This window comes from Panthera onca, chromosome C1 (genome assembly GCF_046562875.1).
Source record: "Panthera onca isolate mPanOnc1 chromosome C1, mPanOnc1 haplotype 2, whole genome shotgun sequence".
NCBI lineage: Eukaryota > Metazoa > Chordata > Mammalia > Carnivora > Felidae > Panthera > Panthera onca.
This window is the reverse complement of record NC_138346.1, coordinates 7,974,469-7,995,619: the sequence shown is the minus strand read 5'-3', so window position 1 is coordinate 7,995,619 and position 21,151 is coordinate 7,974,469. Positions and strand designations below refer to the sequence as shown.

At 42.8% G+C, this 21,151-nt stretch overlaps 1 protein-coding gene across 6 annotated transcripts in view; it reads left to right on the top strand.

Annotated features, from left to right (window-relative positions):
* DIS3L2 (DIS3 like 3'-5' exoribonuclease 2) overlaps positions 1-21,151 on the top strand; it is a 348,754-nt gene that overhangs the window by 138,180 nt on the left and 189,423 nt on the right. For all 6 annotated transcript variants that reach the window (XM_060624145.2, XM_060624139.2, XM_060624140.2 and 3 more), the window contains 2 exons: positions 14,682-14,782; positions 19,587-19,834. In XM_060624145.2, coding sequence (XP_060480128.2) covers positions 14,682-14,782; positions 19,587-19,834 — 349 coding nt within the window. The remainder of the gene's footprint in view (positions 1-14,681; positions 14,783-19,586; positions 19,835-21,151) is intronic.

Here is a 21,151-nt window from a genome sequence, read left to right as displayed (position 1 = left end):
GAGACTGAGGTACTGGGGAGTCATCCAAGGTTGTTAAGGAAAGGAGACTGTGGAAGAGGGGAGAAATTGGAGCAAGGCATGGGACCAGTTAAGACTTGAGGTCATACTTGAAGACCTGACTGAGCAATGGCAGCTGTGATGCAGAAGAAGGGCTAGGTGACTGAGATATTTCAGAGCTAAAATTGGCAGAGTTAGATGGCAGATCAGGTATGGGACGTGAGGCAGAGGAACTTTCAAGGAATGAGATCAACCTGATACCTGGTTTAGTAACTGCATGAGTACATACAGTCTTTTAAATGAGACAGATAAGACCAGTGGTGAGAGGGACTACGAGTTCAGTTTCTGATCACATGTTGAATTTGAGTTCTATGAAGGTCATTCAGGTCATGACATCCAGTAGGCATTTGGAAATAGAGGTGTAGACCCAGAGGAGGGATGGTGAGAGTTGTAGGTCCGAACAGTATCATCAGTTGGGGCTATGGAAAATTGACAAGATTATCAAGTAGATGGCCCACAGTTGGAATGACTAGAAGTAGTCCTTGGCCTATAAAACCAAGCACAAGTTAGGAGATACAGAAAACTCAGGGACATGGTTGAAGGCTGGGAAGTAACTGATATTTGAGAGCTTTGTACAAGACCTAACAGAAAAGCACATGGAACTGGGATGCCTGGTGGCTGTGTCAGATAAGTGTCTAACTTCAGCTCAGGTCTTCATCTCACAGTTCGTGAGTTCAAGCCCCGCGTCAGGCTCTGTGCTGTCAGGAGCCTGCGTTGAGTTCTGTCTCTCTGTCTCTGCCCCTCTTCTGCTCATGCTCTGTCTCTCTCTCAAAAATAAAAAAACATTAAAAAAAAAAAAAAAAAAAGAAGAAGAAGAGGAAAAGAAAAGCATATGGAACTAAGAGGGAAGTGAGGAGTATTTTTGAAATGAAGGGATGCCTCTCTTTCCTTAGTGGGTATCAAATGATTAAGATGATTTGTATTTAAAAAGATGAATTCTCACAGTTATTGAAAATCAACCTTTATTCACAGAGGACCTCTTTCTTTTGCATGAGAATGAATTGAAGGAGAAAAGTTGAATTTGATATTTATTGAACTGGGAAACAGAATCAGTTACAGATGGTGACTGATGATGTCTTCATTTCTACTTCCCGCTTCCTGGGATTCTGGACACTATTGTCTGCGAGTTTTGTGGTCTTTAGACTCTAAGAAGGGAAGGCCCACTCAAGTAGATCTTCCCAAGTCATCCCTTTGGCCAGCATATGCCAAGTTTATTCAGTTGTGTGATGAAGTCTTTGTGTAACGTACCATTTAACCTGCTTCCTTAAGGTTCCCGATCCTTTTTGTTTGTTTGGGTAGAGACCCTTTTGTTGCCACCACACAGAATTCTATGTCTGCAGGTCCATCTTACTGGGATTGACTTCCCTTTTGGATCGTTCTAAATAATGCTCTTTCTCCACTGAGAACTATCAACTAGGTTTTTTAAGTCATGCAGCAACCGTGTCGAGGGAAATCTTTGCCTAATAGAGTAGTGGTAGCTCTAATCTGTTGAGATTCACAAAAAGCTGTCGCGGAAGATTCCAACTAAGCCTATTGAAAAAAAAAAAAAAACACAACTGGGACATGTGGCTCTGGATGGGGAGAGAGAACTGACAGTTGTCCTACTCTGGGTATAGAATATCCACCATTAAAGACAGATCTTATTTAACATTTTATAGGAGAAGATTATCCCTGGTTTTCAGATATTGCTTAAAAAAAAAGTGAATGAGTCACCCCATCCCTAGAAGTGGAACCGTCCTCCCACCCCTGTATACCCTTTCACTAGCCCCCGGAGTAAAAGTTCAGCTACACAGTAAAGTCTCTCACCTCTGCTCCCAGTTAGCTGACCCCCGTTGGGCCCGTCCCCTCAGCTCTGACTCATTTGCTTGAGCCAGAAGCAGCAATAAAGCATGAACTTGAGAGGCTTGGCCTTGGCTCTGACTTTCTTTTTGACCCTCCTATTTCAAAGCCCCTTTGATGCCAGCTTCTGCAATTTAGACTGTTAGAGCACTCTTGACTCTGCAGTCCACCCAGGTCTCATTGCACCTGCCATTCCAGGTACAAATACTCCTCGGGCTCTCTGTGGTCCATTGGGGTCAGGACCCAAACCTATCTGGTTAGGCCTGTTGGCATCTCTACCAGGGAAGGGGGAGTTCAACAAAATGTGGCAACACTCTTAATAGGAGAAAAAGTACTGAGCAAGAGGTTTTGCTAGTCATTCTTGCCTCTTAGTGTTTCATTTTCCTTTTATGTTAAATAAATAAATAAATAAATAAATACCTTCATAATAAATACCCGCCTTGACTTCATAGGTTCTTGCATAAATCAAATGAGGCAATGGAAGGCAAAGTATCTTAAAAAGGAGAAAGCATAGCATTTCTTTATAGGCATTTCCAAACCCATTTTTTTTTTTTTTGAAACCTGTTGTCTCTTGAAACAATAATTGTCTAATCAGTCTTCCTGCAGAGGTTCTCAGATCCCATATCAGTGATGACCTCTCATGGCTCTCTTTGGCTGTTCTTGCCCACCAGGGATCTCCTGCCTGCCTCTCCAGCTTATGTTCTTACAGCTACCACTCAGACCTTAGGTCCAGCCAAGCTGGACTTCGTATTGGTCCGAAATACTCCCTGCCCTCCTCTGCCTTTGTGCATCTGTGCCTTTTTTTTTTTTTTTTTTTGCCGTGAATGCTGCCTAATTATCCATCTCCTGTGAAAATCATCCCTCCAATCTTCAAATATCAGCTGTCATTTTACACGTGTATTAATTATCTATAGCTGTGTAACAAATTGCCACATACTTAGTGGCTTAAAGTAACATTTATTTTCTTTGATTTTCTGTGGGTCAGTGTAGCATCATAAGAAATATATATTTGGCCTCTGCCCCCAGTTCTTGACACAGAACTCCTAAAGCCCTGGGAATTTCCTTAGTGATAGTGGTGCTAGGAGCATCTTTTGTTCTAATATTTGGTCTTTGACCCCGGTTCCCGACACAGAGCTCCTAAATCCCTTGGAATTTCCTGAGTGATAGGAGTATCTATTGTTCCATGAAGTGAGTCTCGATGGACCCCTGGATAGCTTCAGGATGGGGACTGGTTACCCAGAAGACCAAGCCATGATTAGAAACTTGAAATTTTCATCCCTACCCGCCATCCTCTAGGGAGGGGAGAAGGGCTGGCAGTTGAGTGATAATTGATCATGCTTATGTGATGAAGCCCTCGTCAAAATTTCTGAACTCACAGGTTTGGGTTAGTGAATGCATCTCCATGCTGAGAGTGTAGTGCACCCCACTCCAGATACTTTCAGACCTCACCCTGTGTGCCTCTTCATCTGGCTATTCGTCTGTATCCATTATTATATTTTTTGTTCTAAACAGTAAACGTACATTAAGTGTTGCCCTTAGTTCTTTAAGCCTTTATAGCAAATTATTGAACCTGAGGAGTGGGTCGTGGGAATTCTCCCCCGCCCCCCAATATGTAGCCAACTCAGAAGTGTGGGTAACCTAGAGACCCACTACGTACGTTTGGTGTCTGAAGTTGGGGGTGGGCTTGTGGGACTGAAGCCTTAACCTGTGAGGTCTGTGCTAACTCTAGGTAGTTAGTGTCTGAACTGAATTAAATTGTAGGACACCCAGAGAATTAGGGAATTGCTTGGTGTGGAAAACCCATACATTTGGTGTCCAAGGTGTCGTGGGTATAGGATACGAGGTTCTCCTTTAGTCAGGAATCTGGGAATGGCTTGGTTCTGTCCTCTGCTTCAGAGTTTCCCACAAGGCCATAATCAAGGTGTCACTCAACCGAAGGCTAAGCTTATGTGGTTGTTGGCCGTATTGAGTTCCTTGTGGGCTCTTGGGCTGAGATCTCAGTCCTTGCCGGCTGCTGGCCAGAGGCTGCCTCAGCTCCTTGCTGCATGGGCCTCTTTATGTGGCAGCTGGCTTCACTGGATCCAGTGAGGGGATCTGCTAACAAGATGGAAGAGACAGTCTTATGTAACCCAGTCATTGAAGTGACAGTCCATCATCTTTGCCATGTTCTGTTGGCTGGAAGGAAGATACAGGCCCTTCCCACACTCGGAGAGAGGGGATTATACACAGATGTGTAGCCCAGGAGGCTCGAGGATCCTTGGGGGCCATATTAGAGTCTGCTCACTGCGGGATGTTTCCTCCGTTACCTATTTCTTCCAACTAAATGTGCAATGTTTCCCTTCTGTGATTCTTCTTCATAGCTGCTTTTTTTTCAGTCTGTGTTCCATTACTGATCTTATTATGGTTGGATATTTTCTTTTCTCCCCTTATGTAACTGTTTTTGCTTATCTTTCATCCCCTTGCAACTCTGAGAACTGAGTCTTACATTAAGCAAAAGTTCTGCAAAAGACCCCTTTTTTTTCCTTCTTCGAAACCGATGAAGGACCAAGGTCCCTCTCCTGCTTAACACCTGAGTTCTTTGGGTCCACAGCAGCCACACAGGATCCATTATAAAACCTTCAGATTCACCGATTTGGCATCAAAAGCAATGACTCATTCATGTCTATATAACCTGGCTGGGGTGATCCACATTAGTCTGATTTGCATTTAGAGTTAGAGCTTGTTACCTTATTAAGGAGAAACAATTTTCCATCAGAGATGCTTCAAACATTAGCTGTTTTTGAGTGGTGCATTGTTCTGTTTCCTAGGGGGTCTGATGGATCTCAGATAATGAGGCAGTCTGTAAAAATCAACTTCTTCTTCAAACTGTTTTCTTTTGCCTATTAATGATCACTTTGTGATCATGCCTTTTTTAGGTCACAGCAAGTGAATTGATAAAGATGACTGGCTCTTGGAGAAGCAGCATTTTAATTCTTTCCCTTTTGCCCGAGCAGTGGGCTGGATCTTATTATTTCCATTCAGTAGGGAATATCTGAGAGATGTTCAGTAGGATAAAATATCTCATGTACTTTAAGAGGCTTGGAGCATAAGAGAGATATATGTTTGATATATGTGGGACTGAAGACTCAGAAAACAGCAAAACTCATCTAGTCTAGCTTCCCATGTTTGAGGCCAGTCTCCACTTAACCCTCCAAGATAACTTAGCACCTTTTTCATTTCTTGAAGTTTTGATGGACCTTAGAGGTCGAGTAAATAAACACCAGTTTGATTTTAGTAAACACTGTGTTTCTCGTGTTGAAATGGTCACATTATAATCAGATGGAAAGGTTGTCCCCTTTAAGAAAACCTCGGATGAAAGTCAGCTTAAACTTGAAGGAATCATCCGTCTGCTGGGAAAGATGCAGAATTAGTAAGTTAAAGCCAGCTACATTGTGTGCCTACATTTTGGGTCTTTGGGGAGCCATGAAACTAAAAGCCAATTAAAGCTTTAGTAGAGAAAAATTTTAAAGTGGTTTCTCCTGGGCAAGAGAAAGATTTGGAGCAGAGAGTGCTTGGGGAAAAGCAGGAGAGTGTTGATGATGTAATTAATACAGTTCACAGCTGGAATGGGAATCCGTGCAGAGCTCCATCTGAGAAGATGGCCCTGTGAGAAACTCAGGTTTGGGCCTGAAAGCCACACTATCTAACGTTTTGGCTCCAACTCAGGAACCTGAAGGCATCTGCATGGTCAGCCTGATATGGAGGGTGACCAAATCCTGCCATGATGAGTACCTCTTTTCTTAACCTCTCACCCTTCCGCAGATGAGAACAATATAGAAAAATTGGTAGTGAGGGGGTTTTCCCCCTCCTAATGCTTGAGTGTTAACTTTCCTTTTGTTCATCTGTTCTTCCTCTTACTCTTAATTTGTTAAGTCCTTCCTTCCCCAGCCTCTACCCATCTGTCTGCTCTCAGACATTATCATCTAATTGATGTTCCCAGCCTCTACCCCAAGATGTAGAACCATATCTCCCGCTAGGGTAGAGGATATTGTCATAATTATATCCCATTGTCATCCCAAACTCAAAATTTGCCCCAAACAGAGTTGATTGACTTCTCCCAGTGTCTTATCACTCAGGCAGATCTCTCAAAATCATGTTTTCTTTTCTGTTCTCACTTCCATCAATCCTGTGAGGATCCTGAAGGTTGTATGGCATCATGGGAAGAGCACGAGGTGCCAGCATTCATGACACTTAAGTTCGAATCCTGCCCTTGCCACTTCCCAGCTGGTATCCATGGGCAAGCCTGTTACTTGATCTTTGTGAGCCTCATTTCTCTTCTGTCTGCAATTGGCATGATAATACCCACCTACCTCATTGGATTATTGGAGAATACTAAATGTGGTGGTGTATGTAAATCACCTAGCACAGTGCCAGATGTGTGCAGTAGGTGCTTTAATAGCGAGTTCCTAGTTTTATTTTGAATGCACAGAGCACAGTGCCTGGCATGTTCAGGGCCACTGTTTGGGGATGCCATTTGCATTTGATCCTCCGCTGGAATTGTGGAGCCCAGCTTGGAAGGTAGTGGATACCCTCCACTTCCTCTAGCCCTTTTCAGCAGAGGAGTTTGGCTTACATGTTTCAGAGAAAACAAAAGCTGCCCACCCCCCACGGTCCCTCTCAGCTTTCAGCCACCGTATTTACAGATGGCTTGTCCCCTCCTCCATTTACAGAGAAGGTGGCATCCTGTCCTGCTGCCTGAAGCTGCCTGAAGCTAATCTTTTTCCCTTGGTTCTGGATCCCATCCCTTCCTGCCCAGGGCCCCCTCCTGTTCCTAATTGTGGCCTCTTCAACCACACCTTCTGTAGTGGTTCCTTCCCATCAGCAATTAACTGTGACCGAGACTCCCTTATCTTAAAAAAATAAAACAGCAACCATGTTGTAATTTCTCTCTACCCCTACAGCTACCACCCTGTATTATTCCACTTCTTTGTGGTCAGACTTCCGGAGCCTGGTCCACACCCTCATCTCCTCAGTTTACCTTTCATTTAGTTCCCTGCGCACGGCATTCTGACTTCACTGTGTTTCCTTCTTTCACATTAGTCTTACTGGGGTTGCCTGTGACTTCGTTACTAAGGCCACTCTGCTGACCATCCTTTCCCTGTTAAAATGCTTGATTTTGTTTTGTTTTGTTTGTTTTGTGTTTCTTCTCTCACCCACATTAGCCTGATTTTTCTCCTACTTCCCTGACCATACCTCAGTTTCCTTGCAGGCTTTTCTACTTCTGCTTTCTTAAATATTGGTGTTTCTCCCTGCTTTGACCCTTCTAATTGGACCCATTTCCGAAGAGGCCAGCGCACTTCTCCATTTGCCCTCGGTACACGGGGGACACCCTCATTTCCGTCTCCAGCCCAGACTCTCTCTTAAGCATCAGATCACCTCAGACTCACTAAGTCCCAACCGAACTTCCATCGCCTCCTGGTTGCCTGTGGATGCTCTTCCTGTGGTGGCTCATAGCCCATTTGTCTGTAGCATGGCTCATACACTTTAGTGTGAGTCAGAATCAGAAACCCCTGGGGAGCTTGTACTAACAGACTGCTGTCCCCACTCCCTGCCCCCAGGTCCTGAATCAGTAGATCTGGGCGGGACCTGAGAACTTGCATTTCCAAGAGTTCCCAGGTGATGCTGCTGCTGCTGGTCCGGGACCTCTACTCTGAGAACTTCTGTTTACGGAATTAAAGCAGCTTTCCCCATTTCTTACTCTGCCCCATATGACCTCCCTCCCTCAGCTCCCCGCTAGCATCCAAATAATCATGTCAATCTTGCCTTGTAAGTACCTCTCTATATAGAACCCTCGACCCCCTCTGCCACTGTCTGATTGATTGCAGTCACCAGCTAACAACTGGCTTCTCTGTCTCCAGTCTCATTTCTCCTAAATCTGCATAGCAGATTTAGCAACCAATGTGAGCAACCAATGTGAGCCTCTGAAAGCATAAGTCGTGTTAGTCTCCCGCCTACTTTTTTCTATAGCTCTTCATTGCCTTTGGGATAAATCCACACTTCCTCATGTTGACCTGGCCTCTGTCTGCCTGCATAGCGCCAGCTCTTGTCTCCCCTTACTGCACATTGAAAGCACCAAGCGTACAGAACAGTGTATGTAATGCAAATATATATTGTATAGCAATTAGTGTGTACTGTATTCTAGCCACTATAGCACTTTTACACACATTAATTTCATTTAGTTTTCCCATTAACCCTGTAAGATTGGTTACATTTTACAGAGGAAATGTGGCCCATTTTATAATGTTGCCATCGTCCTGTACACCAGTCATGTGCAGTCTTTTGTGTCCAGGATAGCAGGGTTGTATTCACTCCAAACTCATTGCCACAGCTCATAATAATAATAATAATAATATCAACAACAACAATATATTAATAGTATCTAACATCTCTGTTTTTGTTATTGTACTTTGTGCCAGGGCACTACCTATAAACATAAATCATGGAAACTGTTCCTGATTTACTAAGAAGGAAATTCAGAAAGAAGGAGTAACTCTTTCAAAGCCACATAGTTTAAGGTCACAGGACCTAGGTTTGAATTTAGGTCTTGTGACTTCAAAGCTCATGCTTTTAACTACTCTATCATCTGTATGGGTGGAAGCAGTAAAATTATATGGAGAGCTGTTTATCACTTGGCATCAATGTCTATCTATAACTGAATTATAAAATTTTTGGCAACCCTCCCCTCCTCATTGGAACCCACCCACATGTACCTATCTTTCTTCCAGATCTCATTCAACTGTGGTGGCTGGACTTGGAGTCATACTGGGTCCTGACTCACCCTCTACTAACCATTTTCTTGAATGAACCCTTGGAGAAGTTACTTTACCTTTGAACTGCTGATTACTAGTCTCTAAAAATCAAAATAGTAATACTTCCTTCATGGAGTTGCTGAGAAAAAAAGTGTGAGAGTACCGGCCTCTTCTCTCACCCCTTGTGCTTCTGTCTTATGTAACATTAGGCACGATCACAGGAGCTTCCTTACTGCCTCCCTGTTGTGTTTCCTGCATAGATCACCACTGCCCCCTCCCCTGTTCTCACCCCATCAGTGTCCCTAACCATGCTCTACACTGCTACCTGAAAAATACTTGTAAAATACAAATCCCAGGGACTTTCTGTTAATAGTAATGGTGAGCTGTTATTAAGACACATTTCTGCCCACTGAAGAAACTAAAAATATTTGAATAAAGTGAAAAAAAAAACCCCTAAAACTTAGAGCATTAAAGAGCTAACAAGCATTACCAGGTTAAAACTGGAATGGGGAACCCAGGCAATAACTGCAGATTTGACCAGCAGTGGTGGGGAACAGAAATAAAGCAGCTGGGGTCTCACAAGAAGGTGGGACATCAAAGGGCTACACCATGTGGGTGAGGGTAGACCTGAAATGTACCAGCTCACAGGTGGAATTACAGTCTGGCTTCAAACTGACTGGGTCAACCAAGGAATCACCAATCTTGAATCGGCTCTAGGGCTGGTATGCTTGCAGGTATCTGGCAAAACCAAGTGGAAGTTCTTTCCAAAGGGAGGTTTCTTCAACCTAGGCCTCAAATTATTCAGTGATCAGTGCATAAATATAACCAGGCACCCAAGGAAACCATACTCCAATGGCAAGAACTGTCAACAACCATAAACAATAGAAACAGCCCTTCATAAATGTCAACAGATAATGGAATCATCACCATCTGTAAAAAACTACTGTATTTAAAGAAATAATAAAAGATAAGCTTGAACCTATCTACAAAAAGTAGGAAACCATGAAATGTGGCAAAACAAATTGGAAAAGAAACCAAATAAAAATTCTAGAGACAAACATAACTATAATGAAATTAACTCAGTGGATGAGGAAAAGTATAGTGTTTTTGATTACATAGTTTAAAGAACAATGCCTCAATGGACAAATTTAACAGAAGACTGGATGAAGCTGAAGAGAAAATTAACAAAGTGGAAGGCAGTAAGAAAAAATTATCCAGAGAGTATAGCATGGGGAGACAAATAGAAAACACAGAAGAGGAGGGTCTAAATAAGTTAAAGCTCCTTCCAAGAAGGAGATGAATGAAAGAAATAAGCAAAATGAAATTTAAAGGTAGTAGCTGAAATGTTCCATAACAGGTGAGATACCAAATCACAGATTTAAGACGACCCGTGATTACAAGTAGAATTTTTTGAAAATCCAGACTTAGGTACATCAAGAGGAACTACCAAGAAAACCAAAGGCAAAGAGAAAATCATAAAAGCAGCTAGAGAAAATGACAGATTCGCATCAAAGGAGCAACAGACTGACCATTGATCTCTCATCAAATATAACTTTGATTATATTACTGTCAAAATTTTCAATAACTTTTCATTTCTATAACATAAAATACATACCCTTCAGCATATCACATAAAGCCTTCTGTGGTCTGATTCCTGCAACTTGTTTAGATACGTAGAAACTTCCTCCTTCTCAATTTATTCTTGATTGTGTGTCTTTGCGCATGTTCTCTTCCTCTCTGGAATGCTCCCTATGCCCATCCATCTAACTAGCTCCTACTCAGTCTTGCCAGTTTCACTCAGGTTTACTGTCAAGCTGCCTGGCTCCCTTCTCACTGCCTTTGGGCACACTGCTCACCAGTAGATACCAGCACCATGTACTTTCACTATTTGAATCTTTGTCTCATTTCTAGCATATTAGCTCTCAGAGGACAGAGACAGGGCCATTTGCAGTGCCTGATATTCCGCAGATGTTCAAGACCTTCACTGGGTTGACTTCAGCATTTCAGTTGGTTCCAGCTAGTTAAATATCTTGATGTAGGTTTTCATGGCTCTTCCCATGATGTTCTGATTCTTGCTTGTATGGAGAACTGGTCACCACAGTCAGCACCAGGATCCCTGCACATCAGCGACTGGCCCTGCCTCTTCATCACTCCCGTGTCCTTGATGAAACTAAAATGAAGTTGTGGTGTGGAGCAAATGAGGTAATGTGTGTGAACATGCTGTGAAAACTGGCACCACTCAGTTCATTAGCTTTATTTCAGAGTGAGAGACTTGGTTGGGCTGCAATTTGTGAAGGAGGGAACTCATCGGTGCCCCTGAGCTTTGGCTTGGCAAGATCTGGATGTGAGTCCTGGGACGACTATCAATGTCATCCCTGGCAAACTTGCAGCATAGCAAATGATTATAACATGAATGTTTCCTTGCCCCTGGGAGGACTTGTCCTGCTGCTTCTAGGTTTCCATGGGGAGAGGGGCCCATAAAATAAGTTTCCCTGGTTGTTTGATTTTGAGAGATCTGAAGGGAAATATTTTCATATTTCATACATATCACAGTTTTCACTGAGTTCTTGTTGGAAATAGTAAATTTCTGTGGCCCTTTGTCAAGAGATGACAAAAGATTGGGTCTGCCAGTTTGTCACTTGTTTAAATGGATACATTGAAACTCCTTTTGCCCAGTTCCTTGCCTTTTTCTTCACATTGCCCCACTTGGCATTATAGTTAAGTCATCTGAAAACCTTTTGATGTGTTTGTAAAACATTAACTATCATCAGACTTGTCAGTTTGTTGTTTATGTATGAGAAGACCAAATCAGGACCATTTTTCTTACCAAAACCAGGTGTTGGGTTTGCACTTGATAGATGTCAAGTGGCAATGCCAACCCCACCAAGCCATGGCATTTTTATTTTTTAAATGTTTAAAATAGAAGCTTCAGATTATCTATAGAAAGAGATTAGACTTTTTCTTCCTAGAGTATTTCTTGGGGGCTATTTTTAGTGTACTATATCTATTTCTTAGAAAAATCTCTCTTTTAGATGAAGAATTTTGGTAGTCACTAGTTTCTAGAATTTTTTTAACTAGAAGGGACCACAAAATGCATGGGCCACGTCTGCCTTCAGTATGACAAAACTGAAGGCCATGGGGATGCAAAACCTTTACCCTTGTGAGCACTACCAGCCTGTCCTATTCTAGTAATTTCTTCATGGAGAAATTACTCCTCTAGTCTTTCCTGTACCAGGGAAATGTCTCTTGTACCGGGTTGATGTCTCTATCAACCTAGCTGCCGATGTCAGAAAGCTGGAAATAGTCCTTCACTTCTCATAGTTAATGATATCTGGTGGCCATCAAAATCTATTGGTTCCACTCCAAAATATGTCTTAGGTGGTTCTTTTTCATTCCATCTGCAGTACCTGCATCATAGTACTATCCTCGCCTGTCTGGACTGCTGTGGTAGCTCTTAACTGGCCTTCCTAGTTCCACTCTTAGCTTTCTTGAACTGCACCTTGGGCAGTGTCATCTTGTGCAAAATCCTTAGCCAGTTTCCCACCGTATTTAGGTTTCAATTCAGGATGCTTAAATCCTAGAAGACCCCAGCTGACTTGACTCTTGCTACCTCTCATTCTCATCCCTTGCCATGCTCATTCTTGGGCTTGCTCCATTCTGGCTCCACGGTCTTCTTTCTGTTCCTTGTTTGTGCCAGAACTTCCCACCTCTGTCTGCCTCTTCCCAAGTGCCATTTCCTACCTGGGGTTTTCTGTCCCCTTCTTCACTCCTGTACGCACCATCCTCAGGTCTCAGCTTAAATGTCACTTCCACACAGGGCCTTTCCCTGACCCCTTTGTCTAAATTGCATATGGGGAGGATTCTTCCTCCTTGGAACTGTTCTTTCCTTCTTAGCCTTTATCACAGTTTATAACTTTGTATTTATCGAGTGGTTATTTATCGAATATCACTCATACATTAAATGTTCTGTAGAGGCTGGAACCATATTTCTTTTATTCACCACTGAATCCTTAATGCCCCTTGCTCAATAAATACACATGGAATAAATGAAGAATCTTGTGATTAAACAATGCAGTAGGTTCTCTCATTAAACTGACAACTTTGCTATTTAGCGTAGCAAGACGTAGTTGTTGGAAACCTATTAAGGTGATTCACCTTTCTTCTAACCTGGCATTGCGTTTCTTCACATTCATTGAACGTATCTGTGATGCTCTCCTGCAGGGCTATAAACTTCAGTTTAATTTATTAGAATGCATCTTTGAACAAAGTTTTATTTCTGTCAGGACTTCCTTATGAACACAGAACCTGAAAAGGTCATGTTCAGGGGTGGTATCTGAAAATCATGATTGGGCTCACTTCCATGGCTTGCCTTCTTTCTCTGGATGCAACCTGGCATAACCTTTGGAACAGAAGACTTTCTTGTTGTTGGGGTGGAATATAAGGCAACAGTCATTTTAAGTTGGAAGCATCAGCGACTATGACAGAAAGTTGCATGCCCAGGATTTGGGCTGCCTGAGAAGACCCCTCACTACCTTGTCTTGATTGCCAACTCTTGAGACTATTAACTCAGATAGCAGATATCTAGGTAGAGTGTACTGGTTTGTTGGTAGTCCCAACCTCTTAATCTTTCTTGAATGACCTTGTTCTGCAAAACACATTGGCAAGATATGTTATGGAACATATCAACAATTTGTGTGTGTGTGTGTGTGTGTGTGTGTGTGTGTGTTTTCTTTTTGTCCCCAAGAATATAAAAGATGTTGTTCTGGGAACATCTAATGATCTTGTAATCCTGAACTATGGTCTAAAATAAAAGGTAAATATTCTCTTTTACTGATGGACAGGGTGATCCACAATGGGAAAGTTTTCGTTTGTTTTTTCTTTTTAGAAAACAATGAGAATTCTGCTTTCAGTGGGCACTATGGTAGGTATATTTCAGCATAGATGGAAAAGCTGATCATTTAAGCTGATCATTAAGCTGATCGTTAAGCTGATTAAGATGATCATTCTTAAGGTCAGATCATGTCAGTGTTTCCAGAGTATGCCCAGAATGCTAACAATTGGCCTTAAGTTGAGCCTTTGCTAAGAACCACCCAGCCCTGAAAAGGATTTATTTATTTATTTATTTTGGCCCTGGTAATGTCTAAATGATAAGTGCAAGTCCCTCTTAGCTATCTGCAGTGGGTCCCACATGAATTTGTTGTGACCCCTAGAATCTAGAAACTCCAGTATGGTTGGATAAGATATTTAGTGGGGGAACTCCAAAGTAACACATGAAAATGCAAGATATTAAATGTTCAGAAGTGTGTAATTTGCTGCATTTGTTCATGAGTGGTTTTAATACTTCTGGTACAGAGCCTAACTCTCTTTTTATTGGGGAGATGTGGTTTCAGTTTCTTGGGTGAATGTGCATTTTATAAGTTTCTTAAGAAAGGAAATTAAACATTAAAAGCCTTTAAATACTTTACTCTTTATATAATGTCACTAAGAAAAGCCAGGAAAATTAGGGTTGGCTTATTTATTTATTTATTTAATAAATATAATCTATTTTCCACCATTTTGTTTGTTATGGCTGGTATCAAAGTAGTTTTAAAAGTTAACATTTATTTTGATTTCAGCAGATGTGCATAATAAATTAACCTATCTCTGTTCATCGTGGGCTGGGGCAGTATTTCACATCTAGTTTGTTTGGCATTTTGACACAGCTGATTTAGTTCAAGTCAACATAGTTTGACACTCCCGCTTATATGACACTTAGCATATGAATAACATTAAATAGATCAAATGTGGCCTGCTGAGTAAGAGCATTCATGCAGGTTGGTGATGTGGCTGACCTTAGCTAAGACCCTTTACCACCGTGGGCCTGGGTTTCCTTTTCTGTAAAATGAGTAGTTGAGAGTAAATGGTGCTCTGGATTTAAAAACTCCGCGACTCCGTATGCCTAATAGATATGCATCTAACTGGTTCCTTTCTCTCTTTTTCACTCTCTCCTTAATTTAGGAAAAGAAGATGCCGATGCCCCCGTCACAAAAGATGAGAGCACCTCCATGTCACAGGACACAAGAGTTTTATCAGAGAAGTCTCTGCAAAGATCAGCAAAGGTCATTGCATACAGATTTTCTGCACTTGTCCAAATGACTGTCACCTGAGCTACCTATCAAAGGTCTCTCATATGATTCAGTTAGGACTCTAGTTGGTCAGTTAATCCGAAAAGTCAGTGGAAGCAAGGAGTCATAAAAAGCTAATGTTTTTTATAACTTTAAGTATATATGTATGTGTTGATTTGTCTGTGTTTGGATGAAGGTCCAAAGTGTTTTCTTTGTGCGTGGGTTTGTTTATTGAAGTTTTATGTTATCTTTTTCTGCTTAAACCACACTTGTAATGTGACATCTTTGATTTCCAGTTTGGGTTATGTGAAGTGGAATGAGGATTTAGGCTCTAGTGAAGCAATATGAATGTAGACTCCTTCTAGATTCTCAGTTTTTTTGCTCCATATTTTTTAATGTTGTCGTGTCCATATCTCATTCAAAAGCAAGTTTTTAGTGTCCTTTTTCGTTTTTCTCAAGTATTTAATTTATTATAGACACAAAAAATTGCTTTTGTATCCTATCTTTGTTGCTTTGCATAATTCAATTTTAGTTTTCAATTATATATGCTGGTGGCATATTCAGGTATGGGATCAACCACGGCTGCCCCTAACTATGCAGACAGCTCATGGTGGAACAGGTGGTTCAGTGAGTGGTAGTAAGCACGAGGCTTTCTCCACCAGGGGCATCCTTCAGCACATTTAGCCTGTGGTGGTGGTGTTGCCACTCAACCTAGCAAATCGGTTAGGATGGTATTTCTTGCATATTGACCTGAGGAAATTTCTAAATTACGTCACGTATATGTTACCCTCAACTGCCTGCCCCGCTATTTTAATAAGCATTTTGAACACTAACCGTGTAACAGGCAACACGCTAGGTATGGAACGTCATAATGAATCGAAAACCTGTGGGCTGGATCCAGCTTACGAACCTGTGTTTTGTTTGACTCGTGCAGTATTTAAAAATTTTGACCAAGTAGCTTACTGAAAAAATCAGACTTCTGGCTTCTCTTGACGAAACAAAACATCCGGCAACACCAGGCCATGTTCTTACATGACTGTAGTCGGAGCTGAGTAGAGGCAGCCCTCTGTAGATGGAACGTGCGTTCTGCAATTTGCTGCTGCCCCCAGTGGTACCCTCTCTCTTGCTGGGTTGGTTTGTTTGGGGGGGATAGTTTCTCCGTGAACTCAATCTAAAATCACAAGGCAAAACAGCACTTGGATGTAAAGCTTATGCTGTGGTCAGGTTATTTCTAGTACAGCTGATGTATGAATCACAACTGATGTCAAACTGCTTCATACATTTCCCATGCTGTCAGATATTAAAACAAGAAGCAAGGACTTCTAGTTCAGACAAGGTGGCATAGACTTGTTTCTCCTTGCTCCTTCCCACTAGTGTTACTATAAACCCTGGCAAATAACGAGAGGCAACCCTAGATGAATTCTGAAAGGTGAAGAGAGGAAGGCAGGCTAGTCAGGGCCTCGAAGACTAGAGAACAACGTGGCAGCAGAGAACTTTACAACCCCTCCACCAACAGAAGGACACTGGGCCCAGTGTTTCTGGATCTAACTTGGCAACAGAAGGTGGCCCAGGCAGACTCGCTCCTCACTCAGATCTAGCAGGAGTCCCTCCAGCAACACCAGGCGGTCCTGGCAGTACCTGTAAGAGGGATTGAGTAGGAGCCTTGCTGACAATAAGTGGCCAGGACAAAGGCTCCCCTTCCCTGCCACACCTGAGACTTCTCTCCCAAGAAGACCAAGAGACACCGGACATTGGGTGGCTCTGGCATGGGGGTTCTGCCAAAGAAGTGGCCCGGCCCCGGAAGCCTCTTTGTCTCTTTGGGCCTGAGGTTTCCCTCCTCCCTGCCCCCCATTCCGGGCTAGCAGATGGCTGGAGAACACCATTAAAGGAGATCCTGCCACAGCAGGTGTGTGGTCCAGGAAACCTTTATCCTCATTTATCTCATGGGTTTGAGATGCCATTTTCCTACCCAGGGACACTGGGTGGTCAGGTGGCACTGGTAAAGGGGGTCCTACCGCAACAAAAATTGTAAATGGGACATTTCTTTGTCTCTGCATGGACACAGATTAGGATTTGTTCTTAATCCATATTAGAGAGTCCAGGTGGCCAGCCCTAAGTTCTTTCCATGCCCTCAGGCAGTACCAGCAGAGACCTGCCAGAGCCCCACTGGTTCCATGCCAACGAAACATACCAAAATAGTACTGCAAAGGGACGCCTGGGTGGCTCAGTCGCTTAAGCATCCCACTCTTGATTTCAGCTCAGGTCATCGTGGTCGTGGGATTGATCCATGCGTCGGGCTCAGTGCTGGGCGTGGAGCCTGCTTAAGATTCTCACTCCCTCTGACTCTGCATCTCTTTTTCTCTCAAGAAAAGAAAAAGGAGAAGAATAAAAAGAGAATTGCAGTCTCTGCAAATTAAATTATCATTGGAACTACAGCCCACAAGAGTAGTCCAGGCCCCGTGTGCTACATCTAGACACAGTGGCCTGCCTTCTAAAAGATTTAAATAAGACCTTGAATCTCCTTTTATAATATCCAAAAGGTCCAGGATACAATAGAAAGTCATTCATTATACCAAGAACTAGGACATTATCACGTGCCTGAAGAGAGACAACTGATGCCAACAGTGAGATGTTACTGTTATCTGACAGTGATTTTAAATCAGTCAAAAAACAATTAGAAATTCTCTTGAAACAGATGCTTCGAACAATTAGAAATTCTTTTGAAACAAATGAGAAAATAGAAAATCTCAGCAAAGAAGTAGAAGTTATAAAAAAAAAGAACCAAGTGGAAATTATAAAACTAAAAGATACAGACAGAAATAAAATACTTTCAGGATGAACTCAGTAGGAGAGTAGAGGTGATTCAGCATAAAATGAGTTAACTTGGGAACAGATCAGTAAAATTTACCCAATCTGGACGGAAAGAAAATAGGCTGAAAAAAATGAGCAGAGCTTCAGGAAGTTGTGGGCAATACAATAGATTCAGCGTTCAAATAATTGGAGTCCTAGAAGGAGAGGATCACCAAGAGAGTGGGGCTTATAGATTGTGCTGACAGGGAACAGGTAAAAAAATACTAGAGGTTTTGAGATTAGAGCAACAGTTGTATAACATGAATATGTAATGGTATCCGTCTGTGTCATTGTAATTCTGTCTTGATGGACTCGGTAGCTTGTGTTGGAGTAGAGAAGAGCAGTGGCTGAACTGCCTCAGAATTGAGGATTTTTTAGGGGGGGTGCAGTGGAAAGGGCAAGAGGGGTGAGGCATCTCACGACGGTGGTGAGAGGACCAGAAGTGACAGAACGTGATGTGTCCCTCAGAGGTAGGAAGGGATTCAGGCCTAAGAGGTAGCAAACAGACACAGACAGCAGGCTAGGGTTAAGGCGCTAGTGGTCTTGATGTGGTGAAGAAGTCACGGAGGGGCACAGAAGAATAAGGGAAGCGGATGACAGGTCAGTCTGAGACCATCAGGACTGGATCAGTCCCAGAGGATGCTGAGGCCATGAGGATGAGTTGCTAAAATCAAATGGAAGGGAAGGCCACCGGCATTGAAGAGATACAGGGGCTGTAAGGACAAGGTAGATCTTGGCTGAGTCATTCACCTGGAAATGTAAGCCAGGTGTTGCAGAGTGACTAGGAGGTCCATGGATGACAGTAACAAGAAGGGGACAGCCTGAACCATAAAAGGATGCAGGTGTATGCACGAGGCAAGAAAAGTAAATGGTCTGGGTGTGACTGTGCAGCACAGGAAAACACAGATGCCTCATTGAGGGACTGTGTGTGGAGAAGGAGCAACCCTTGTCCAAAGGGCCTGGGACAGACAGAGTCCTTGTGACAGAGAAGCACACGCGAGGACCAGGTCAAGGACTCTTGACAGAGGGCACAAGAGCTTGTTCAAAACAGAATGGTGTTTTCCAAGGGGGAAGGAAGAGTCAGGAGAACGTAGAGCCTATCATGGGACTGAGACCGGACGAGAGGACAGGTGCCTTGTGGGGCGGCAGCCAGGTGTGCCTGGGGCAGAGGAGAGGCACACTGACTGGCTGGAGGTTCTCCCTGGACAGGCTGAATGCCCTTACGGAGTCTGAGACATGAACAAGGGCAGCAGCCAGCTCAACAGCTGTCCGAACCTGTGCTCCGGGGTCAAAGTGGAACGCTGGCGAATACTTCCAGTGAATGGGGTCAAAGCGCGGAATGTCCGTGGGGGGTGGAGGGAACACTTCAGGAAGAAGAACGTCCCAGGGTGGGTGAGGGTGAGGGGATTTACTTTCTTCAAGAATGCTTCTCTCTTGGTGGAAATAGTCTGTCCTTGTAGTGATGTGGTAGCCTGAGTCTTTGCCTGGTGAAATGAGAGAGTGGGTTTAGTGTTGGAAAGAAGGAAGGTTTAAAGGTTTTCAGCTTCAAAAGGCCAGTTCCTTGTTTATATTCAAGAACATTTTTAAAAAGCAACTGCTGTGTTCACGCGGGGAAAATGTAATGCAGAGCAGATACTTGGAGCCATACTTCCCTTCTGGAGTCTTCCGAATGTCCTTGAGACGTAGGTCTCAGTTATAAAAACACTTCCATCTAATTCATCCTTGTGTTGCATAGTTTTCATTGGATAAATATGCTCACTGGACCCTTAAGTTGTTGCAGCTTAAACGTGGATTACTTAGTCACGGAGCCTCAGCAAGCAGCACTTCATTTGGACCTAGAAAAACTGCAGGCCCAGCTAGTTGACCAAATAATATCCTGCTGACTTCTCCCAGCCGTTATCCAGTGCTGTAGATAAACAACATTTGACTCTATCTTTGGTGTTTTCAGGTGGTTTACATCTTGGACAAAAAACATTCCCGAGCAGCGACGGGCTTTCTCAAACTCTTGGCTGATAAGAACAGTGAACTGTTTAGGAAATATGCCCTGTTTTCTCCCTCGGACCACCGAGTGCCTAGAATTTATGTGCCTCTCAAGGACTGTCCCCAGGACTTTGTGACCCGGCCTAAAGATTATGCCAACACACTGTTCATCTGCCGCATCGTGGACTGGAAGGAGGACAGCAATTTTGCCCTGGGGTAGGTGACCTTTGGCAAGAAAAACCACAGATCCCAGATGGAAGTCGGATTTAGGTAGCCTTTTGGTAAACTTTTTTTGTGTATTTTAATTATTATTTCTTGATTAAAACATGGGTACCTGGCATATTTGGGCCCGAGTTTTTCAGAAATTGCTCTTAGCTACCCCCTTGACCGGTCACCTATAGGTTCCTTGAATTGCCAGGCAGTCACTTTATTTTTGGTTTGGGGCATAAAATATAAGCACATTCTGAGCTTCTCCTTGTTTCCTATTATGTCATGAATCCTGTTTGTACTTGTGAACTCCAAAGAATTTATTGCATCAAGCAACCAGACTCCTCCTTTTAGACGCTAGTGTTAAAATATGCAAAATTCCAGGCATTTCAGAGGCCCCCAGTCTTCCATGCTTTAAATTATAAACATGAAGGTATATTTTAATGATGTGCTTTTTGGTATTGATCCTAAGGAGGTTTTACTTAGGGCATTAAGAATTAAATTACCTGACCGTAAGTAGGAAAGGGTACCCTATTTTCATGGAAGCTGTCAGGAACCAATCTAACTTAAATATAGATTATGTAGTCAGAGATCATCATGGGTAGCCAATTGAACAGTTCTGATCTGAAGAAACTGCTGGACCCAGCTGTTTGATCAAATGCTGTACCTGTTTTCTTACAACTGTATTCATTTTGAAAGAAAAACAATGATAAATTTTAGCTATATTTTTAGCCCTTTATTATGGATGGAGCCCCGTTTATGCTTCACACAAAATAAAAATAAAGGTATACAAGCTAGAAAAGTTTGTTCTCACACTTAGTTTTAAGCCAGTTTGGTGACTTGCTTGTTAGTCATCTGACTTGTACGGGACTGGCCCTTCTGGGAGTGTCCTGTGGTTATGAGGGCCAACACCGAAGGCATGGCCACAATGTACCACTTTCATTGGATCTCTTCATTGGACCTCTTATGCCTAGCAAAGGAAGCCAAATCAAATCCATGTGTCACACCTCATGCCATTTAAGAGATACTGTCCTGTGTCACTTTTTCAGTGATACGGAGATCAGTGTGAATAATATGATCTCAGGGCCACTCAGAAACAATTGTACTTTCTTTTTGTTTTTTTTCCTCTTAAGTGGAGTGATCGCAATATCATTTTTATGCCTTACTCATTATCCAGAAGTGACGTCAACCCCTTGAGTCCTAACTAGCCCTTCTCTGAGGCTTGCCAGTTTCTCACCATCAACTCCAAATGGCCTGATAAAGTCTGCGCCACCTGGCCCCTGTTGATTGTGCCTGCTGCACTCTGCCTGGCAGCGAAAAGGGAAG